A 25,328-nucleotide genomic window follows, 5' to 3' on the forward strand; every position below is an offset into this window, starting at 1 on the left:
GCTAATTCATTCTAAAATTTTTATTGAATTAAGTTCAAAGGTCATAAATATTAATTAAAAATTTTCAAAAAAATAAATTTTGCTAATTTTTTAAAAGTTTACTTGAATTATCAATTGAAAAAATTACCGTTATTTTTTTTATAAATTTTATATATTTTTAATAATTTAAAAAATTTTTTTTGATTAAATTTTATTTTTATTTTTTTTAAAGAAATTTCATTTAGATATAAATTACAAAAAAATTGTAAAAATTATTTTTTTTAGTTTTAAATGTTTAAATGTCAGTTCATAAAAATGACCGTAAAAATTTAAAAATATTTTTTTGTTGATTTTAAATAATAGGTATATTTTAAAATCTTTAAGAGACAAAAAAAATTTATTTTTTATTCGTTAATTTATAATTTAAAATTCGTAAATGTTAATTTAAAAAATGACCGTTAAAAATGTTAAAAAATAAATTTAAGCAAAAAATTAATTTAATTAAAAATTTTCAACTGAAAAATTCTTTAAAAATTTTTTTTCTTACCTCAATATTTCATAAATTTCCAAATGACGTCATCTCACGTGATTTTTTTTCCTCGCAAAAACAAAAAAAAACATTAACTCGTGAACCCCCCACGAGCCAAATGAATCACTATCCCATTCTACTGCCATACAAAAAAAAAGTCTGTCTTTCGAAGAAATCGCATCGAACGTATCGCACACATGCCTTCTATATTTAAAATCCGCTCGGCAGACTGTGAATGAAACTATTTAATGTTTGAACTTCGTCGCGTAAGCATCGGAAGCGTCTGCAAATAATTATTAATATTTTTTTTTATTATTAATTACATCATTCTTTTAAGCAATTTTCTGCAAAAAAAAAATTTTTTTTTCACCAAAAAAGCTTAAAAAATAAAATAAAAAAAAAATTAAAACACGTCAAGTGTTTTTTGTTAATTAAAAAATATTCAATATTTCGGTCTTAATGTTGAATACCACACCTCGCATGCAGTCTCGCCAGGCAATTTTGTACATTGTTGTGTTTTTGCACGCCTTCCTGACAGCCTCGGAGTTCTTCTAGAACTCGCTTTACGTGAAAAAGAGACATTTTTCCACTCCACAAAACCAAAAAAAGTGATAATTCGTGATTTTGTTGTATTTTTTAAGTGTAACGTGATTTTTCGATATTACTGGTATTAATTCTAAGTACAAAAAAGTTGCAAAAAAAGTAAAATATAAACATGACAGCCGACACCTACGCTGGAAATGCGGTAAGTAGAAATTTTTTAAATATTTTTTTTTGCTCTCGTAAGAAAAGCGCAACAAGTGACGATAATTCGTATGGAAATTATTCAAGAACCGAAAAAAAAACAACTTTCACCTTAACCTGTTTTTCCTTCTTTGGAGCTTTGATAATTTTTCGGTTTTATTGCATCGTAAAATCTTGTGTAATCTTTTGTGGTGCGCGCAAGTTATCTTTTTACACCCAAAGCAGACAACAACAACGAAAAAAAAAACTTTATCAGGGCAATAATTTTATTGCGTTGGCGTTCTGTAGTACATTTTATTATTAAATAAAAAAAAAAGAAAAACGAAAAAAAAATCGTAATTTACGAGAAACATTTTTATGAGAGGGAAAATCTGTGCGGATTTTATTTAATGAAGCTCGTGCAAATAATACTTTTTTGTCGGCGAGGTAATGTTTGTGCATCAAATAAAAGTTAATCTTCTTAAAAAAATAAAATAAAATATTGCGTCATGTCATCTTTTATGCAAATAACGAAAAAAGGGGTTTTATGCAATTTTTTTTCAAATAAAAATATAAAAAAAATATTCATTCAGGCACGTCGACATCGACCTTGAAGGAAATACGGAAGCAATGTCTGATTAGAAAAGGTGATGGATGAAGAATGTGTCGTCAATTTTTGATAAGATAAAAAAATTGACTGATCTGATTGATTAAAAATTGGCAAGCTTACTCTCGTAATTTATTTGAATCAAAATTCCTTAAATCAGATAAAAAAAATAATTTAAAAAAATATTAAATAATATTTATTTTTTTTAATAATTAAATATTAATTTTAAATTAATTAAATTTTTTTTCTTTATTTTTAAATTTTTTTAAATAATTTTTTTATTTGATTGTAAAGAAAAATTATAAAAAAAATATTTTTTTTTAATTTAAAATTGTTTAAAACATTTATTTTATTAAAATTAAATTGAAATTTTAAATATTAATTTTTTTGAACTCAAATTAATTTTATTTTAATTTTTTAAAATTAATTTTATCAATTAAAATCAATAAATAGATTTTTTATTAATTTTCCTTTTCTGTATAAAAATCAATAAAAAAAATATTTTTTTTTTTTAATAAATTAAATTATTTTTTTAAATAATAATTAACTAATGTGAGTTAAAAGACAATTTTTAATTCTAAAAAAATATAAATTAAATAAAATTATAAATTTTTTAAATATTTTTTAAGAAAGATAAAAAATTTTTTTAAAATAAAAAAGTATTAATATTTATATATTTTAAATTATTTAAATAAAAAAAAAGATTTAATTTTTATTAAAATTATGAATTTTTAAAAATTATAGAAAATACGTTTCTTTTAAAAAATAATATATTTTTATTATTTTAATTTTTTTTTATTAATTTTCCTTTTCACTGTAAAGAAATATATTAAAATTATTTTTTTAAATAAATTAAATTACCTAATTTTTTATAATAATTAAAATATTAACTATTGTGCCTAATTTTTTAAATAATAAAAAATTAAAAAAAAAAATTTTAATATAAAAATTAAAATATTCTTAAAATATTAATATTTATTTTATTATTAATAAAAAATTGTGAATTTTATTTTTTTTTAATTACGAATTTTTGAAAATTGAAGAAATAAATTAATTTTAAAAAAATAAAAATTAATTTTAAATAAAATAATTATCATTGATTTTCAGTTAAAAATATTAATAAAAATACACTTTTAACCAAAATTCACATTTATTATTTTTTTTTTCTCTTTAAAAATTGTAAAAATTTTCTGACGAAACAATGACTCATCGTTAATCATCTTATACATTTTTTTTATTTATAAATAAAAATAAAATGTTTCAACTGGAACACTCATAAAAAAAATAATTAAAAATAAAAAACATCACATACGATTTCAATACTCTTCAATTTTTAATGAGAAAAAAAGTAAATATTCGCGAAAAAAATTTCTCTCTCATAAAAAAAAAAAAAAATAATAATAAAATAAACATCACAAGCCCCCACTTATTGTATTGTTGTATATTTTTTATTTAAACACTTTTTTTGTGTCTACGTGCGATTAGCTCACGTACGCACGAGATTTCAGCCTATTTTTAGATAGCATAATAAAATAAACTTGAAATTCTTCTGTCATTACATCGAAGTGAGCAATTTTTTACATTTTTTTTTCTTTTTTCTCTTTAAATGTGTTTGACCATGTGATTCAGCTGCTCTTGTTTCCTGTTGAACGACTCATTGGCTATGATAGTATGAGTCTTGCTCGTGATTAGAAAGCTGGCAAATAAATCATAATTATTTAGAAAAGTGTAATTGAAGAACAATTGTTTGACATTTTTTGTCAACCTTCGAGATTTTTGGCCCACTTTTCGTCTTTTCCTCATCAGCGGTAATGACAGATGGTTAGTTGACACCTTTAGCGGTTTTTTTGCGCTGAACAATAATATTTAAGAACTTTCTTATTTTTTCTGTTTTGGTGCGAAAGAGTGAGTGAGTTACTCGCGCAGATAGATATTTACAAATATAAACAGAACAATAACAACAACAACTGGTCACAAGACGCCAAAATACGTCACACGTCGTCAAATACCAACAACCATTAAAAATATTATCACATTTAACATGTTTTATAATATTTTTTTCTTTTTTTTAACGCATTTTTGAAAATTTTTAAAAAATAATCGATTAAATGCTCTTGAGAAGTCTTTTTAAAATAATTAAAAATTTTTAAAAATAATTAATTTAATAATAAAAAAATTAAAATAATTTAAAATATTTTTTTTTTATTTTAAAAAGTGAAATATTTTTTTTAGTTATTTTATTCTTTTTTTAATAATTTAAATTAATTTTTTTTTTAATAATTTTAATTAATTTTATTTTAATTCAATTTTTAATATTTTTATTTTATTTATTTTTTAAATTATTTTATTTGAAAAACCAAAAAAATTAAATAAAATTGTAATTACTAAAATTTACAAATTTTATTAATTTAATTTTTTTAAAATATTTTTTAGGTTAAATTTTTAAAATTGTTAAAAAATAAAAAAAAATATTTTTTTTATAAATCGAAAATAAAAAATTAAAAAAATAAGAAAATAAAAATATATTTATAAATTTTTTTCTCATTTAATTTTTCTAATTTTATTGTTTAAATTAAATTTTTTAAAAATAAGAAAATGAAAAAAAAATTTTAAAAATTATTTTTTTTAAAAAAATTAAAAATTTAAAAAAAATCTTTAAATCGAAAAAAATGCGCTCAAAATTTTTCAATATTTACCTTAAAATTTCACGTTGTTATACAGCACTAAAAATAATTGTAAGAAAAAAATTCTCAATGAAATTTTTTTTTCTTGTCGTATGCAAGATTTATATTTTTTACCGCTGTTATTAAAAAATCTCTTCTTCGTTGCTTTCTCACACGAGATACGACTTTTATGAAAGCGGCTTCGTGTCGCGTCTAAGTATATCACACAAGTACAAAGTAAGCCGAAAAGACAAGATTTTTCTGATATAAATTCAAGGTGTTCAGTTAATTTTTCGCAGGCGGGCGTTAAAGGTTGATCGCGCGAAACCTTCTCCTCCGACGAAATTTTCCTCCCTTCTCGTTACTTTGCTGCTGCTGCTTCGTTGCACGTAGAAATTCCCTAACAATAAAATTCGTAATAAAATTAAATGACATTATTAAACAACAACGCAGACAACGGCAATTTTTACAGCATTTCATCAAATTTTTATGATGAGGTAATTTTTTTTTTTTTTTTCGTTCGTCATTGACATTGAAGGGATTTTTACTTTAGTAGTCAGAAAATCATCGAAAAAGGGAAGATCGAAAATAATTGTAAATAAATATTTTTTGTGCTATTTTTGTTTGTGTTTCTCGATGTTTTTTTTTTGTTCGACAAACAAATAAAATTCATAAATTACGTTGAAATTCTAAGACAAATATTGTGATGGCATGTTTTTTCAAGTGAGAGATAAAAAAATTCTTACCTGGGCACGCGTCATAGACACGAGTCTCGTATTTCGTAGATAAGTGCTTATCGTGGAATTTGATTAAAAAATGAATTTAGTCCGAAAATGATTCATTAAGATAAGCAAATTTATTGTGAAATATGGAGCAAGAGTCATTGAACGATTTTTAAATAAAAATTTCCCTAAAAAGTACATGTCGTTTCCATTTTTAATTAATTTTAAAAAATTACCAACCGCCTCCATTTTTTGTAAAATTTTTATAAAAAGTTGAAAAATTAACCAACCGTCTCCATTAAAAATTTAATTTTTATAAAAAAAATTACTAACCGTCTCCATTTAAAATTAACCAACCGTCTCCATTATTTTTTTTTTTATTAATGTTAAAAATTAACCAACCGTCTCCATTCATTTTTTTATCAATTTAAAAAATTTCATTTTTAAAAAAATTCTAAATTTACCAACCTTCTCCATTTTTAATTAAATTTAAAAAAAAATTAAAAATAAACCAACCGTCTCCATTAAAAATTATTTTTTTTTAATTTAAAAATTCACTTTTTAATTATTTAAAATTAATTTAAAATAAAATAAAAATTTTCTATTTTTAATTATTTTTTTAAATATTAAAAATTTACCAACCATCTCAAAATTAAAATTAACCTACCGTCTCCATTGAAATTTTTTTTTTTTTTTAATTTTAAAAATTAACCAACCGTCTCCATTCAAAATTAAATTTCTCGAAAAAACAATTTATAAATTGTAAATAAAGAAAAACCAACAGACCAATAAAGTGACTGACAAGAAGAGAAAAACTTTTGTCTCTGTGATTTTCAGTGAATTTATTTAAAATTTCAGACAACTCAACAACAAGGATAGACCAAAAGTATCAAACTTTTTTTATCCACATCTAAGCTCTCTTTCTCGGCATGTCGTCGTCCTGATTATTACGTAACTCGAAACACAGAAAAAGACAAAGTTAAAAAACAACAACAAAAATTGTCATCGGACGACGAAACTTTTTGTTTTTTAGTTAATGCTCAATTCTCGAATACAAAAGTAAAAGAACAGAAAAATGCAGAAAACCAATCAATTTTTTGTTTTTTTTTGCGCCATTCCACGTTCATTCAACTGTAAATTGTCTCGGTTGTGATTCTTTTTTGCTCTCTCCAGAGTTATTATTTGATTGTTGTCCGCCACGAAGAGAGACAATGGCGATCAATTGACGGATTTGGGTTAAAGGACAAAACAAAAGAGGAGCAAAAGAAAAAAAATTGGGTCAGCTTTTCATAAAAAAAGTTGTCATAAAATGTCATCATTTTGCAGCGAATGATCATTATCTTTATTGCCATGTTTGTGCAACTTTGGAAATAATGACGACGAAAAGAGAAAAAAACAACAAGCTGCAAATGTGGAATGCACAAAAAGACAAAAGATAAAGTTGAGTAACAAAGGTTTCGTAAACCGCAAAAGTAGATTTGAAAAGTTTTCCTCAACTTCACAATAGAAAAGTATTTTACTGCATATTGGGTTAATATAGTGTGTGGCACAGCGGGATGAAATCGAATGAAAATTGAACATTTTTTTGATTTGTCCTTGAAATGACCTTGAAGTGTTTTTGTGGGTTTAAAATTTAATGAAAATGAAAAAAATACATGGAAATTTTATTTTGATGGTTCTTGAAGCTTGAAAGCCTATTTAAAGATTTTTAAGCCTGAAAATGATAAAAATTACGCAAAATTTCTTTGGAAGTCTTTTTGATGAATTTTCTGATTAAAAATTGAAAAATATAAAAATACGTAAAAAATCCGTAATTTTTATTTTGAAAGCCTATTTGATGATTTTTAGCTTCAAATTGATCAAAAATTACAGGTTGTTTCAGTTTAAATGAAAATAACCTTCAAATGACCTTCAAAGGTTTTACAATAAATTAAAGATAAATTAATATTTAAATTAATTAATAAAAAATTAAATTAATTTTTAATGAATTAAATTTTTGGAAATAATTGTTGATATTTTAAATTAATTATTTTTTTAACTTTTTATTTTTTAAATGTCAAAATCTTTGATTTTTTTTTAAATATTTAATGAAATAAATTTAAAAAAATTATTTTTGTTATTTTAAAATATATTTTTTCTCAATTTATTTTTTTATGAGAAAATGTTAATTGAAAATTTAATTTTTTTAATTTTTTTTTTTTAATTTTTAAAATTTTATTTTTTTTGAAAACTGTCAAATTTATTAAGAAAAAAATTTAATTATAATTTTAATGAAATAAATTTTATTAATTATTTTTTATATCACAATCATTTTTTTAATGAAAAATTAATTTATTTTTTTTAATTTGTTACGCTATTTTTTTTTTTAATTGACGTTTATAAAGAACTGTCAAATTTTTTAAGAAAATTTAAATTTAGATTTTTTTTGTTTAGTTTGAATGAAAATAACTTTCAAATGACCTTCAAAGGATTCACGATATATGACGATGAATTCTGAGGATTAATTTTCAGAAAATTAAAAAAAAATTATGACAATTTTAAAAAAGTTCATGAAAATTTAAAAAAAATTATAAAAATTAAAAATTATAAAATTTTTAAAAAAATAATTTACTAAAATTAAAAAAAAATATAAAATTTAAAAAAATTTACTGAATTAAAAAAATTATAAAAATCTTTTAGAAAGATTCTTCAAAAAAAAATTTTTAAATTAAATCTACTTTTTTTTTACAAAATTTTAAACATTTTCACCCCACAGTGCTTTGGTACAAAATAAATAGTTAAATCGCATACCCATACCGAGTCGTACGAAAACTATGAATAGAACATGAGAAAAACACACAAAAGAGAAATTTTTCATCGAGAAATCTGATGCTTTTCATACGAGTCATCTCGTCATCGTGTGTGCGCGTGTCCATAGATATTTGTCTTACTTAATCCATTACGTTACGGTATTTAAACTAAGCACTTTTCAATCTGATTACAACTATCTCGTTGTTCGCCTCTTCTGCCTCTCCCACGTTTACTTGCCATAAACAGTCACTTTTTGTAATGCGATTTTTTCCCTTTTTTTATTGTCTGGCATCACCCGAAAGACGATGCTCTCTTAAAAAAGGAGTAAAACTCTCATGGCAAAAATAAAATTGCATAATTTGCATAAAATGTTTGAATACAAATGAGAGATTTAATGAGAATTACATGTCCTACTTTTTTTCCGGAGCACACATGTAACATTTGCCTCCCTTTTATTGCCTTTGTCAAAATTATCTGATTAACTTTCCTTTCATGTCTCTCTCGTTGCAGAAAGCACAAAGCCCGGGCGGCAAGTCGACACTCACGTCCTCGGCATCCGATCAAACCTTCGGATCCGCATCGTCGGCCGACAAATTGATACCTGAACGTGATAAATGGGGAAAACCAATTGAATTTGTGCTGTCATGCATTAATTATGCCATTGGTTTGGGCAATGTGTGGCGCTTTCCTCATCTGGTCTACAGAAATGGCGGCGGTAAGTTTCATCATCATCATCATTTCGTGTTAATTAACAATTTTGTCCTTTTTAATTATTAAACATGGTATTTTTAATTAAAATGTTGTTCATTCCAACTGTTGATGAAATTTTTTTGAATCTGAACTTGAACAACTTTTTTTTAACACTTGACCTCCGCCACATAAGCGAGGCACTCAAGCAGTGAATTATAGTCTCATTTGGCGTTAAACGATACATAATTTGGGGAAAAAGCGGAAAAACGCATCTCATAATAAGATTATCATCATCGCGCGATGCCGGGTGATGCAATTATAGCGGCAACCAATTAAACGTCATTTGATCGGATAATTGTGTGATTAAACTGAAATTTTCTCGTTTTTCGAGAGCGCGATAAAGCGTGAATGATTTCGCGTGTAATCACATTTTAATGAAAATCGCAGTTTTCTGTGTTATTGACAGAAATTAATTTGATTTTTTTTCTCACACCTTTTTGAAATTTATTTAAAAACAGATGAAATTATTTTTAAAAAATATTATTTTATTTAATTTAATAATTTTTTAAAATTTTAATTTTTTTTTAAATTATTTTTTAATTAAAAATAATAATAAAAAATAATTAATAACAAATAAAAGATTTTTAAATTAAAATATTTTAAAAAAAATTATAGGATTTTATGAAATATTTTTTTTCGTAAGTTTTATTTTTTTTTTAAATTTTTTAATTTGAATTATTTTAAATTGATTTTTAATTAAATAAAAAATAATTAAAATTTAAATTGAACTGAACTATAAATATTATTTTATAAAAAAAATTACTGACAAAGAAAAATTGACTGTTTAAAAAAAAATTAAAATTTAATTAAATTTTTAATGAAATAAATTTTAATAAATTATTTTTTTTAAAATATCATTTAATTTTAATTTTTTATTTAATTATTATTTATTGAATTTTTTTTAATATTTTATTTACTTTCAAAATTTATTATTCTAATTTTATTATTTGTTTTTAATTTTTAAAATAATATTTTTTATTTTAAAATTATATAATAAAATTAATTCATTTTTGTTTGAGAAAATGTTTGGAAATTCTGCGAAAAATAATAATTTAAATTTTTTAATGATAATTGAAATTAATAAAACTGTTAAATTTATTCATAAAAAAATATTTTTAAAAATTTAATAGAAGTTTTATTGAATTTAATTTTTAAAAATTATTTTTTTTAACATTTTTTTTTTAATTTAATACATATTTAATATTTAAAATTTAATATTTTTTTTTATTTATATTTTAATATATGATTTATTTTTATTAGTTATTTTTTTTATTTTATTTTTTTTTTAATTTCATAATTAATATTTATTTTTACATAATTTATAAAAAATATTAATTTCTTATATGAGAAAATATTTATAAAATTTTAACGGATATTTTTTAAATTGACATTCATTTGAACTGTCACATTTATTCAAAAATTTAATTTTTTGCCATTTATCAAAAATCATAAAAAACAAAAATTTTTTAAAAGTTCTTGAAAAATGTCAAAAATATAAATTTTCAAAAAAAAATTTAACTCAAATGTCAATTCAAAAAATTACCGTTGAAAAATTTAAAAATATTTTTTTTCAAATTAAAAAAAAAAACAAATTAATTTACTAAAAAATCGAGTCCAATGTTCGTTGACCCTCGTTGACTTTCTTCTTCACTCCAAAACGATAAAAATAACTCAAACCAATTAGTTAATTTAAGAAAAAAAACTCATAACTTGTCAAATCTCAAGGTCACTCAAAATGATCACTTTTTGGCTCATCACGACCCATCAAAAATTTTATTGTTTTGCGCTTTTTAAAAATAAAAACAAACAAATAACAATAAATACAGCTCAAAAAGAAATAAAGAAATTCAGATGAGACACATCAAAATTAATTGAGTTCAATTGATATGAGAGTGAAATAAATTTGACAGATACATATCACAATTACAAAAAATGCGAAAAAAAAATTTTTTCACTCGCTTCAATTAAGCACATGTGACTCGTAAATTAAATTTTAGTTGAACAATTTTGCGCGCGATGTTTATTTATTTTATTATTATTATGGGTGTGACGTGACGCGTATTGTTGGGCTACACATTAATTGACAACTCTAGCGAACCAGTTGTAATTGGATTAAAAATTATTTTTTTTTACACGAATAACGTGACAAGAGGCTCGTTTTTATCCAGAATAAATCCATTTCTCGAGAAAAGGAAAAAAAAATTAATTAAATAATTTACCAAAAAAAAAATGTTGAAAACTTTTGCAAACAATAAATTATAAATTTTGTTTACAATTACCCAACAATTACATAAACAAATAATCAAAAATAAATCGAATGCAAACAATGGGAGAGAAAATGCACGACACTCCCCGATAAAATAATTTCCCATAGAAAATCATTACATTTTGCACTTAATTTGATTTTATTGTGGTTCAAAATAAATTTTAATTAAAAATTCTTTTTCATTCGATTTTATTTATTTATTTTGCGGAATTTTCCATACAAAATTACCCGAAACCCGAAAAATGTCTTTATTCTAGCTTTAGATCAACGGTAAAAAAAAGAAAAAGCTAAAAAACAAGTTAAACATGCAAACTTATGATTTACGTTAGTTTATAAAGTGCATAAATTATCGCAAAACTTCTGCACACACAGAAAATGCAAGAGTGTTGTTTTGGTGTAAACTTGTAAAATGTATAAATAAATTCCGTTTGCGAAAAGGTAGAAAGCGATACAAATTGCATCTACGGACAAAAAAATAGGAGGGAAATGAAGAAGTTAAAACGGTGAAAATCTGAATAAATATAAAATAAACAAACAAATAATAAATAAATACGAGAATGTTTTAAATAATAATAATAATTTGTTTATTTTCAAGTTTTTTGTTCTGTTTTGTTTTTTTTTGGAATTTTATGACGTAAAAGAGTTTTGTAGAAGTTTTTCAGGAATTTAATTTTGTTGACAATTTTTGTTAAGAATTTTTTTTGTATTTATTTATTTATTATTTTTTATTTGAGGCAAATTAAATAAAATATAAAATAAAATCAAATTTTATTTTTTTCATTTTAGATTATAAAAAAATATTTTCATGTTAATTTTAAATAAAAAAAAAATTTTAAGTGAAATTTAAAACGATTTTAATTAATATCGAAATAATAATTTAAAAATTATTTATTAATTTTATTTATTTAAGTCGAAAAAAATAAATTAAATTATTATTGAATTGATAAATTATTTTTTTATTTAAAAAAAAGTTCAAAAAAATTTAAGCGTAATTAAATAATTAATTTATAAAATTAAAATTCAATATAAAGAATTTAATAAATAATTAAAAATTACAAATTTTTTAATTTTATTTATTTATAATTGCTAAATTTATTTTTTTATTCAAAAAATTAAATAATTTGTATTTTTTATATTAAAAAAAATATTAAACAATTTTTTTTTTTTCTCAAATAACAAAAAATAATATGAAAATTAAAAATAAATGAATAAAATTAATAATTTATTTTAATTTTTTTTTTTATAAGAAAATTAATATTATTTTGTATTTAAAAATGCTTGAGAAAAAAAATTAAAAAAAATATTTTACTCTGAAGAAAATAAAATAATTAATATTAAAATTTAAAAAAAAAATATTAAATTATTCATTAAATAAATATTTATTTTTTTATTCAAATTTTATTTAATTATATTAAAATAAATAATTATAATTAAATAATTAATTAAATAAAATTATATTATTTTGATAAAAAAATAAGAATTTAAATAAAAAAATTGTAGTTATGAAAAAAAAATTTAAAAAAAGTTAAAAAATTAAAAAAAAAATTATTGATTTTTTTATTTTTTTGAAATTACAATATTTAATTATTTATTAAATGGTAAATAATTTTTTTTTATTAAAATGTCAAAATTTTTCTTATTAAAAAAAATCTTCTTCTTATTATTATTAATTTCTCATTTTTTTTATTATTTAATTTTTTTTTTTCATTTGAATTTAATTACCTCTTACTTTTATTCATTATAAAAAAATAATAAATGAGGAAGAAAATTTTAAATTGCACTGTTAACACATTAAATGCATTTAAACCCTTTTCATTAACAAACAATGTAAATAATTCGAAATATTTTATAATTAAATTGATATATATGTACATAATTATTTATTTAAATAATTACTCTGAATTCTTTAAAAAAAAAATTTTTTCCAATTATTTCATTAAAATTTCAATTTTTTTATTACAGGAGCCTTTCTCATCCCGTATTTCTTGATGGTGTTCATCATCGGTCTTCCAATTTTCTTCGCCGAACTCGTCGTTGGTCAATTTGCTGGCATGGGTCCCAACAAAGCCTACGCTCGAATGGCTCCCTTCTTCACGGGCTTGGGTTACTGCACTCTTGTCGTCATCACACTCGTTACAATCTACTACATGGTCATCATCTCATGGATTCTCTTCTACTTGTTCTCATCATTTGACGCCGTTCTCGGATGGGGCTCGTGCGCCCATTCGTTCAACTCTGACAGTAATAACCTGATTTTAGTATAACGGCAAATGCTTCTCTAAATGTGCGAAAAGAATTTTTCTTAACATTTTTTTTTTAAACTTTTTTAGGATGCTTCAGTTCGGTAGAGGAAATGGCGTGCAAGGTAAATAACACGAACGATGCCAATGATTTGATTTTTTGGGGCAAAAAATGTACCGCGATGAGCGAAATTTGCGGCATGAAGGGATTTTTAGCGCAAAATGCGAGTTTTTGTCTCAATGGAACGGATTTGGTTCCGCTGAAGGAAGTCGTTAATCGAACGTTGGCGTCAGAGGAGTATTACAAGTAAAAAAAAAATTTTTTTTCAAGAAAAATCGAAAATTTAAGAGAAAAAATCTTTCAGTGAATATCTCTTGGGACTCGGTGACGCCGATTGGAATAATTGGGGCTATCCGAGATGGCAACTTGTTCTGTGCTTGGCTCTCGCATGGACCCTTGCCTTCTTTTGCGTCATTAAAGGCATAAAAACAGCTGGAAAGGTGGTTTATTTTACCTCATTATTTCCTTATGTAATTCTCACAGTACTGCTGATTAGGGGTGCCACGTTACCGGGTGCCGTTAATGGCATCTGGTTTTACATTAAACCAGATTGGAGTAAACTCTTAGAACCTGATGTTTGGGCAGACTCGGCATCGCAAGTTTTCTACTCATTCGGTAAGTTTTCATAAATATTTAAAACGAATTTCATGAAAAAAAGTAGTTAAAAAATTCAAAATGTGCATTGGGATCAAATTTTTTAAATGTGCATTGGGTCAAATTTTTAAAAAATTTCATTGGGTAAAAAATTTAAAATGCAAATTAAAAAGAAAGTCATAAAAAATCAATCACGTGGTTAAAATTTTTCAAAATTTGCATTGGGATGAAATTCTGAAATGCTCATTGGGTCAAAAGTTTGAAATGTGCATTAGGTACAAATTTTAATTTTTTTTTTAAATTTAAATTTTAATTAATTCTATTTTATTTTTTAATTTAAATTTTATTAAAGCACGTTAAAAAATTTTTAAAATTTGAATTGGGCTTGTATTTGCAAAAAAAAAACAAAATGTGCATTGGGTCAAAAAATTCAAATATATGAATTAAGAAGAAAATCGAAAATTTAATTTTTTTTTAAAATTTAAAAATTTTTACAAATTTTGAAAATTTTAAGAAGAAAATCTAAAATTTAATTTTTTAGTTAATAAAATTTTTTTTAACAAAACATATGCATTGGGATGAAATTTGAAAAATTAATTGGATAAAAAATTTGAAATGTGCATTGGGATGAAAATTTCAAATATGAAAAAAATCTAAATTTAAATTAAATTTTATTTAATAAAATTATTTTTTAACGTAAAACATATTAAAAATATGCATTGGGATTAAATTTGAAATTTTTATTTGATAAAAAAATTCAAAATGTGTATTGGGATATATTTGAAATTCGCATTGGGTCAAAAAAAATTGAATTTAATATTTAAGCTTTAAAATGTGCATTGGGTTAAATATTTTTAAAAAACTGAAAATCTAAAATTTTTATTTAACTAAAATTGTGCATTGGGCTAATTTTATTTTATTATTTTTCTTTTAAAATATTTCAGGTATCGGTTGTGGATCCCTCATCACCCTCGCATCCTTCAACAAATTCAATAACAATTCGCATTTCGATGCCGTCGCGGTTTCCATTACAAACGCATTCACGGCAATTTTCGCGGGTTTTTCCATCTTCGCCATCTTGGGTTTCATGGCGCACTCCATGGGCGTCAATATCGAAGATGTCGTTACGCAAGGACCCGGATTAGCATTCATTGCATATCCCGAAGCGGTTCTTCTCATGCCATTTCCGCAACTATGGGCTGTTCTCTTTTTCATTATGATGTTCATATTGGGCATCGGATCTCAATTTGCCGGCATTGAGGCAATCAATACAGCTGTCATCGATCATTGGCCGCATTTACGGCGACATCAATGGCGGGTAAGGAGAATTTCAATTTTTTTTTTTTTTGTAAAGCAATAAATGCGAAAACAAGCAAATCCGATTATAATTGAAAATAATCCGGGAATTAAGGATGTTTTCGACGAATTCTCGTTATTTTGTTCCTTCGTTTCGTTTCTTTTTACCGAATGAAAGTTTTAGATAATTATGCAGCAATAAGATAAGCTCATTACAGGAAATTTTCAATTTTGAATAATATTTTTGAAGGATTTCAACTGCAGATTTATAATAAAGCTCATCGATTTAAATGAACGTCATTAGCGAAATTTGGAGATTTTGCATTTCTTATGTTAAGAAGATTTCACAAACCGAAAGCTTAGCTTTCAAGTACTTTTATAATTTTAGGTTTTTACATTTTTAATATTTTTTTTAAGAATTTCAATCAATTTTCGAAAATATTTTTTTTTTAATATTTAAAAATATTACAAAAAAAAAAATAAAATGTGCATTGGGTCAAAAATGGTTAAATATCAATTCAGGCAAAATTTTCACAATGTGCATTAGGATAATAATTCAGAATGCGTTTTGGGCCAAAAATTCTAACCAATGAGTGAATTTCCTTTGAATTTTTGAACTTAAAATGTTCACTGGGCTTAATTAATTATGTTTGCAAGAATTTCAAAATATGCATTGAGACAAAAATTCGAAATAACCGCAGTAAAGAAACTGAAAAACTTATAATAAGCGAAATTTCAAAATATATAAAATATTTTTATAAATTTTTAAAATGTGTATTGGGAAAAAATTTAAAAAAATTTCACTTTATTAACTTTCAAAATGTGTTATGGGGGAAATTTTTAAGGAGAAATGAAGCGAAAAGTACGAATTTTCTTTAAAAAAATTTAGAATATGCTTTGAAGACATTTTAAAATGTGCATTGGGACAATGAATGAAAATTTGCATTGGGACAATATTTCAAAATTTGCTTTGGGCAAAAATTTTAAATTTTTTTCAACTTATTTTGAAAATATAAAAATCTGCTTTAAAACTTTTAAAAAATATCTTAAATAAATTTTTAAATGTGCATTGGGACTAAAAAAAGTAAAAATGTTCATTGGGGAAATATTTCAAATATGTTTTTTTTAAATTTATTTCAAGTCATAAAAAAAAATTTGCTTTTGGGTAAAAATTTCAAATTTTTTAAAAATTCTTTTGAAAATATAAAAATCTGCTTTAAAACTTTTAAATAATATTTAAGAAATTTTTAAATGTGCATTGGGACAAAATTTAAAATTGCTCAAAAAATAATTTTTAACTAAAAACCGATTCCTTTGTCACAAAAATCAGCCAAACAAAAGCTTTTTGTGATTAAATTTCGCAACCAAAAGTCAATACAAATCGTATTTTTCAATTTGCTTTGCACAAACACGTCGAAATACCACACAAAGAACAACAGTCAATCCCAAATCAATAACCTTTTCATTAATTCTCTCATTTATTTGTGTGTTTTTCTTTTATTTCATTTTCATGCCGACGCGCGCTCAGGTTACACTCGGTACCTGTTTATGTTGCTTCCTCGCCGCTTTGCCGATGGTCTGCAACGGCGGTATTTACTTATTTACATTGTTTGATTGGCATACGGCGTCGTGGGCTGTGCTGCTGATTGGTTTTGGCGAGGTGAGTTATTCCCGTGCGAGAGATTCTAATCCCGTGATTAATTTTCTCTTCGCATTTTTTTTTGTTTTTTCTCGCAGATCGTCATCATTTCGTGGGTCTATGGCATGGATCGCATTTTCGAGAATTTGTGGGAAATGGGAATGAAGCTCGGAAAATGGCAACGACGTTATTGGTGGGCCGTTTGGATGATCATTACGCCAATTTTCTCGCTGGCTGTCTTCATTTTCACACTGACCGATATCGGGGCGACGTCGTACTTGATTTACTTCGAGCAGTACATGTTCCCGGCATGGGCCGATGCCATTGGATGGCTGTTGGGCACCGCAACATTACTTCCATTCCCGTTGTGCCTAATGTACCAAGTCGTCAAATACAGAAAGGTAAGTCGAGTGTGTGACGAGTTGCAGTTTTATTGTCACGCAAATCAAACAAAAAGGACGCTGCTCTCTGTGATTTTGCTCTGTTTGCAAATTTGTGCGGTGAGGAGTGCTCACAAACAGACACGGAAAACGTGTTGAGCTGAATTAAAATGACAAAAACATGTAATTTGACACGAATTTTGCCATGAACGGATGAGTCTTCATTACCGTTGTGTAAAATTTTGTCAACCGAATTTTAGCTGGAAGAGACAAAATAGATGATTTATTTACAATTTCATTGACATTTTTCAAGAGAAAGTTCATTTTAAAAAAAATTATCTATTTTTAATTTTTTTATTTATTTCATTTTTATTTTTTTTTTTTTAATAAAATTTAATAATTTTTAAAAAAATAATTTTTTTTCAAAAATTGAAAAAACTCCTTTAAAATATTTTATTCTCAAATTTAATGATTTTATTCAAACCAATTTAAAGAAATAATTTTAAAGTGTTTTTCTTTCTTTATTAATTAATACAGAAAATTAAAATCCAGAAGATATTTTTATATTAAACATGAACATAAATTAGAAATTAATTAATGCTAATGAAGTAATTTTCACTTTTTATTGAATATTGTTGGTAGAATTAATTTTAAAGGCAATTAAAAGTTATTTGTGAAAAGATATTTTTAAATTTTTTATACTTCACACAAAAAAAAATAATTTTGATTTTAATGAAAAATATTATTTTTGACATTTTTGTCAAATCTTGCTCCGAATGGATAAAAATTTGTCAGAGGGCTCTAATTTATCATTTTTAATCATTTTATAACTCAAAACTGCCAAAAAATTGAAACTGAAAAATTTTTTTTCCTTTGACATAGTTTTGTTTAAAAAACTAAATCAAGAGCAAAAAAACTGTGTCAAAAACTGTGTCAAAGCAATTTTTGTCAAATCTTGCTCCGAATGGATAAAAATTTGTCATAGGGCTCTAATTTACATGTTGTCAAAAACTGTGTCAAAGAATTTTTGTCAAATTATGCTCCAAATGGATAAAAATTTGTCATAGGGCTCTAATTTATCATTTTTAATCATTTTATAACTCAAAACTGCCAAAAAATTGAAACTTAAAAAAAATTTTTCTTTGAAAACTGTGTCAAATGGATAAAAATTTTTTTAATTTATCATTTTTAATCATTTTAAAAAAACTGCATTGAAATCATAGAAGAAAAAAAACTGTGTCAAAAACTGTGTCAAAGCAATTTTTGTCAAATCTTGCTCCAAATGGATAAAAATTTGTCAGAGGGCTCTAATTTATCATTTTTAATCATTTTATAACTCAAAACTGCCAAAAAATTGAAACGGAAAAAAAAATTTTTCTTTGACATAGTTTTGTTTTAAAAACTAAATCAAGAGCAAAAAAACTGTGTCAAAAACTGTGTCAAAGCAATTTTTGTCAAATCTTGCTCCAAATGGATAAAAATTTGTCATAGGGCTCTAATTTATCATTTTTAATCATTTTATAACTCAAAACTGCCAAAAAATTGAAACTGAAAAAAAATTTTTTCTTTGACATAGTTTTGTTTTAAAAACTAAATCAAGAGCAAAAAAACTGTGTCAAAAACTGTGTCAAAGCAATTTTTGTCAAATCTTGCTCCAAATGGATAAAAATTTGTCAGAGGGCTCTAATTTATCATTTTTAATCATTTTATAACTCAAAACTGCCAAAAAATTGAAACTGAAAAAAAATTTTTCTTTGACATAGTTTTGTTTTAAAAACTAAATCAAGAGCAAAAAAACTGTGTCAAAAACTGTGTCAAAGCAATTTTTGTCAAATCTTGCTCCAAATGGATAAAAATTTGTCAGAGGGCTCTAATTTATCATTTTTAATCATTTTATAACTCAAAACTGCCAAAAAATTGAAACTGAAAAAAAATTTTTTCTTTGACATAGTTTTGTTTTAAAAACTAAATCAAGAGCAAAAAAACTGTGTCAAAAACTGTGTCAAAGCAATTTTTGTCAAATCTTGCTCCAAATGGATAAAAATTTGTCAGAGGGCTCTAATTTATCATTTTTAATCATTTTATAACTCAAAACTGCAAAAAAATTGAAACTGAAAAAAAATTTTTTCCTTTGACATAGTTTTGTTTTAAAAACTAAATCAAGAGCAAAAAAACTGTGTCAAAAACTGTGTCAAAGCAATTTTTGTCAAATCTTGCTCCAAATGGATAAAAATTTGTCATAGGGCTCTAATTTATCATTTTTAATCATTTTATAACTCAAAACTGCCAAAAAATTGAAACTGAAAAAATTTTTTTTTTTGACATAGTTTTGTTTTAAAAACTAAATCAAGAGCAAAAAAACTGTGTCAAAAACTGTGTCAAAGCTATTTTTGTCAAATCTTGCTCCGAATGGATAAAAATTTGTCAGAGGGCTCTAATTTATCATTTTTAATCATTTTATAACTCAAAACTGCCAAAAAATTGAAACTGAAAAAAAATTTTTTCTTTGACATAGTTTTGTTTTAAAAACTAAATCAAGAGCAAAAAAACTGTGTCAAAAACTGTGTCAAAGCAATTTTTGTCAAATCTTGCTCCAAATGGATAAAAATTTGTCATAGGGCTCTAATTTATCATTTTCTAACTTAAAAATTCCAAAAAATTGATACTGAAAAAAAAATTTTTCCTTTGACATAGTTTTGTTTTAAAAACTAAATCAAGAGCAAAAAAACTGTGTCAAAAACTGTGTCAAAGCAATTTTTGTCAAATCTTGCTCCAAATGGATAAAAATTTGTCAGAGGGCTCTAATTTATCATTTTTAATCATTTTATAACTCAAAACTGCCAAAAAATTGAAACTGAAAAAAAATTTTTTTCCTTTGACATAGTTTTGTTTTAAAAACTAAATCAAGAGCAAAAAAACTGTGTCAAAAACTGTGTCAAAGCCATTTTTGTCAAATCTTGCTCCAAATGGATAAAAATTTGTCATAGGGCTCTAATTTATCATTTTTAATCATTTTATAACTCAAAACTGCCAAAAAATTGAAACTGAAAAAAAATTTTTTCTTTGACATAGTTTTGTTTTAAAAACTAAATCAAGAGCAAAAAAACTGTGTCAAAAACTGTGTCAAAGCAATTTTTGTCAAATCTTGCTCCAAATGGATAAAAATTTGTCAGAGGGCTCTAATTTATCATTTTTAATCATTTTATAACTCAAAACTGCCAAAAAATTGAAACTGAAAAAAAAATTTCCTTTGACATTTAAATCAAGAGCAAAAAAACTGTGTCAAAAACTGTGTCAAAGCAATTTTTGTCAAAAATGGATAAAAATTTGTCAAGGGCTCTAATTTATCATTTTTAATCATTTTATAACTCAAAACTGCAAAAAAATTGAAACTGAAAAAATTTTTCTTTGACATAGTTTTGTTTTGAAAACTAAATCAAGAGGAAAAAACTGTGTCAAAGTCATTTTTGTCAAATCTTGCTTTAAATGGATAAAAATTTGTCATAGGGCTCTAATTTATCATTTTTAATCATTTTATAACTCAAAACTGCCAAAAAATTGAAACTGAAAAAAAATTTTTTCTTTGACATAGTTTTGTTTTAAAAACTAAATCAAGAGCAAAAAAACTGTGTCAAAAACTGTGTCAAAGCTATTTTTGTCAAATCTTGCTCCAAATGGATAAAAATTTGTCAGAGGGCTCTAATTTATCATTTTTAATCATTTTATAACTCAAAACTGCCAAAAAATTGAAACTGAAAAAAAATTTTTCCATTGACATAGTTTTGTTTTAAAAACTAAATCAAGAGCAAAAAAACTGTGTCAAAAACTGTGTCAAAGCAATTTTTGTCAAATCTTGCTCCAAATGGATAAAAATTTGTCAGAGGGCTCTAATTTATCACTTTTAATCATTTTATAACTCAAAACTGCCAAAAAATTGAAACTGAAAAAAAATTTTTTCCTTTGACATAGTTTTGTTTTGAAAACTAAATCAAGAGCAAAAAAAACTGTGTCAAAAACTGTGTCAAAGCAATTTTTGTCAAATCTTGCTCCAAATGGATAAAAATTTGTCAGAGGGCTCTAATTTATCATTTTTAATCATTTTATAACTCAAAACTGCCAAAAAATTGAAACTGAAAAAAAATTTTTCCTTTGACATAGTTTTGTTTTCAAAACTAAATCAAGAGCAAAAACTGTGTCAAAAACTGTGTCAAAAACTGTGTCAAAACCATTTTTGTCAAATCTTGCTCCAAATGGATAAAAATTTGTCATAGGGCTCTAATTTATCATTTTTAATCATTTTATAACTCAAAACTGCCAAAAAATTGAAACTGAAAAAAAATTTTTCTTTGACATAGTTTTGTTTTAAAAACTAAATCAAGAGCAAAAAAACTGTGTCAAAAACTGTGTCAAAGCAATTTTTGTCAAATCTTGCTCCAAATGGATAAAAATTTGTCAGAGGGCTCTAATTTATCATTTTTAATCATTTTATAACTCAAAACTGCCAAAAAATTGAAACTGAAAAAAAATTTTTCTTTGACATAGTTTTGTTTCAAAAACTAAATCAAGAGCAAAAAAACTGTGTCAAAAACTGTGTCAAAGCTATTTTTGTCAAATCTTGCTCCGAATGGATAAAAATTTGTCAGAGGGCTCTAATTTATCATTTTTAATCATTTTATAACTCAAAACTGCCAAAAAATTGAAACTGAAAAAAAATTTTTTCTTTGACATAGTTTTGTTTTAAAAACTAAATCAAGAGCAAAAAAACTGTGTCAAAAACTGTGTCAAAGCAATTTTTGTCAAATCTTGCTTCAAATGAATAGAAATTTGTCAGAGGGCTCTAATTTATCATTTTTAATCATTTTCTAACTCAAAACTGCCAAAAAATTGAAACTGAAAAAAAATTTTCCTTTGAACATTTTTGTTTTAAAAACTAAATCAAGAGCATTTTGTTTTAAAAACTAAATCAAGAGCAAAAAAACTGTGTCAAAAACTGTGTCAAAGCTATTTTTGTCAAATCTTGCTCCAAATGGATTGAAATTTGTCAGAGGGCTCTAATTTATCATTTTTAATCATTTTATAACTCAAAACTGCCAAAAAATTGAAACTGAAAAAAAATTTTTTCTTTGACATAGTTTTGTTTTAAAAACTAAATCAAGAGCAAAAAAACTGTGTCAAAAACTGTGTCAAAGCAATTTTTGTCAAATCTTGCTCCAAATGGATAAAAATTTGTCAGAGGGCTCTAATTTATCATTTTTAATCATTTTATAACTCAAAACTGCCAAAAAATTGAAACTAAAAAAAACTTTTTCTTTGACATAGTTTTGATTTGAAATCTAAAACTTTTTGAATTTTTTAAATTTTATTATTAATATGAATTTATATTAAATTTTTTTTCTTCACAAAATATAAAATACATTATTAAAAAAATAAATAATTTTTTTTTTTAATTTTTAAAATTATTTTTAATTTAATAATATTTTTAAAAAATTTAATAAATATAAAAAGGTTTTATTTTTTCAGATTATTTAAGTCAATTTTTTGTGTTAATTTTTTTTACATAAAATTAATTTATTTATAGTAAATATTTATATAAATTTTATACTATTTAAAATATATTAAATTTTCTGAAAAAAATTTCAAATAATTTTTTTTTTATTTTTATTCATTTTTAATATTTTCTATATTTTTAATAATTTTCAAATTAATTTTTTTTTATTATTTATTAATTTTTAATATTTTTTATTTTTATTTATTTTTGAATTAATTTTTTTATTTATTAAATTTATTAATTTTTTTTAAAAAACGTGTTTAGCAAAAAAAAAAAAATTTTAATGAAAAATTAAAAAAAAAAAATTTCTGAATTAATTTTAGCATTAAATGAAACTTTTTCGAAAAATTCAATTTTAAATCCATAAGATAAATATTCTTCTTGAAAAACTCTCTTAAAACATTCCATAAAAATAAATTTTAAACAAAATCCATCAGAATCAGATAACGATCAACTCAACAGCTTTCCATACGTTAATCCACTCTTGAAGTCAATAATCCGTCTTTACGCACGTTTTCATCAAATTTCCATAGAAACCTCCTCTCTTTGCCAGCTCGTGTCTCGTAACATGGCATCTCTCTAATTATTTGCAAAAAGTTTCTAGCCAAACCATTCATTATTATTATTAAAACATTGTCGGACACAAACCGCAACCCTTTTGTGTTGTCGTGCTCGTTCCGTAGAAAAAAAAATTAAAATTCACAAAACTATCTCAGTTGTGAATAAAGACACAAACACACACGTGTTTGACCATCACCATTGTCATCATCCATCGTTCGGCAACGACGACGACGCAAAACTGGTTTCCAGCACTTTTGTAAATTATTTCATTTATTTTAATCACAGCTACTGCCCCGAGAACGCAATGGATGGACAGGGTGTGTGTGTTTGTGCGTGATTACGGTCAGATTTTCTCTCATTTTGTCTGTTGTTTCGTGTGTTTGTTTGTTAAAACTAAAATAACCGACGAATGACAGGATTTTACAAAACAGAAAAAAAAAATTGTAAAAAAAATATAAAATAAAATGTTTGTAAGGCAGATTTCTGAATATTTTACATTCAAACTGTGTGCGAACCGATCTGGTTGTGAAATTTCGTGTGTTTGAGCAGCCAAAACCAGTTAAAGTAATAGTTTTGTTTGAAAGCTGAAAATAAAAATTTATTTTTTGGCATGAAGTTTTTTTTTTGTATTTTAATAAATTTAAAAAAATATATTTTTCATTTTTTTTTAATTAAAATAATTTATGAATAATTAAATAAAAATAATTATTTAAAAATAATAAATAAATAAAAAAATTAAATAATTTAATTTATTTTTTTTTATTAAAAATAATAATAATTTTAAATTTAAATAATTATTTTTTTTTCAAATATTTATATTTTTATTTATACGAAAAAAAATTAAAATTAAGTTAAAATTTTATTCATTTTAATTTTTATTTAAATTAATTCGAAACTAAATTTTATTTTTATTATTTTATTAAATTATTTTAATTATTAAATTATTATTATTTATTTTATTTAAATTATTTATTTTTTTTTTTTTTTAATTTAATTATTTATTTAAATAATTTATTTTTTTAATCTATTTTGAAAAATTTAGTAAAAAAAATAATATTTATTTATTTTTTTTATTCAAAAACTTGACAAAAATTGTCAAAATTTAATTTTATTTTTAATTAATTAATAATTCTGAAAATAATATTTTTTATTTTATTTTAAATACGAAAAATAAATTATTTTTAATTAAAAGCCTTTATGTTTTTTGAAATAAATAAAAATTTAATTAATTATTTTTAATTAAGAAAAAAATAAAATTTTTATTTTTTTTTATTTACATAATTTTGTAAAAATTTAATTTAATTTATTAAAATAATAAAAAAAAATTAAATTTTCATTTCAGATTAATTAAAAAATATTTAAAAAATTATATAATTTAAAAAAAAAATATTTGTTTTTTCTTTTAATTTAAAATAAATTTAAATTTAATTAATTATAATTTTTTTTTATTTTTCAGAACTTACATCTTTTGTTCCATCCAACATCCAAATGGAAGGCGCAAGATGCATCAAGTGTCAAACCAATTATCGGCATCTCCATTGACGACAAAGAACTTGGAAGTGATACAAACAGCAGCACAGACAGCTCCGTAATACCTTAACTAACTCCTGAACCTGACTGACCAAATTGTTTTGTCTCTTCATGAATTTCGACGACCTGAATGGATTTTGTGAGTGAATGGATTGAAAAAATGTCTCACCTCGCTTGAAAGAAAAAAAATCACAAAAAATGGGACGAATCTTAAAATATTTTCTTTTGTTTCGTCAAAAACAACTTTTTTTTAATTTTTTTGTTAGAAACAAACTTTTTTTGGTCGAAAATGTAATTTTTATCACTTTTAATGTATATTTTTACTGTATGCATAGAAAGCAACAAATAGCAGTGTAGCGCGTAAGAGTATTGTTTATTTTTTTTATATGGAATAAATTTTAATGTAGAAGAGATGAAAATAAAGAGAATGAAAAATGCCTTTTAAATGGT

At 23.4% G+C, this 25,328-nt stretch overlaps 1 protein-coding gene across 1 annotated transcript; it reads left to right on the top strand.

Annotated features, from left to right (window-relative positions):
- Positions 1-779: 779 nt before the first annotated feature.
- On the top strand, positions 780-25,328 carry LOC134830765 (sodium- and chloride-dependent GABA transporter 2-like). Its single transcript, XM_063844341.1, has 9 exons — positions 780-1,253; positions 8,524-8,728; positions 12,992-13,270; positions 13,360-13,576; positions 13,635-13,945; positions 14,869-15,242; positions 16,749-16,880; positions 16,958-17,260; positions 24,805-25,328. The coding sequence occupies exons 1-9, from the start codon at positions 1,224-1,226 to the stop codon at positions 24,946-24,948; spliced, it is 1,995 nt and encodes a 664-aa protein (XP_063700411.1). The 5' UTR covers positions 780-1,223; the 3' UTR covers positions 24,949-25,328.

This window comes from Culicoides brevitarsis, chromosome 2 (assembly GCF_036172545.1).
Source record: "Culicoides brevitarsis isolate CSIRO-B50_1 chromosome 2, AGI_CSIRO_Cbre_v1, whole genome shotgun sequence".
In the NCBI taxonomy this organism is placed as follows: Eukaryota; Metazoa; Arthropoda; class Insecta; order Diptera; family Ceratopogonidae; genus Culicoides; species Culicoides brevitarsis.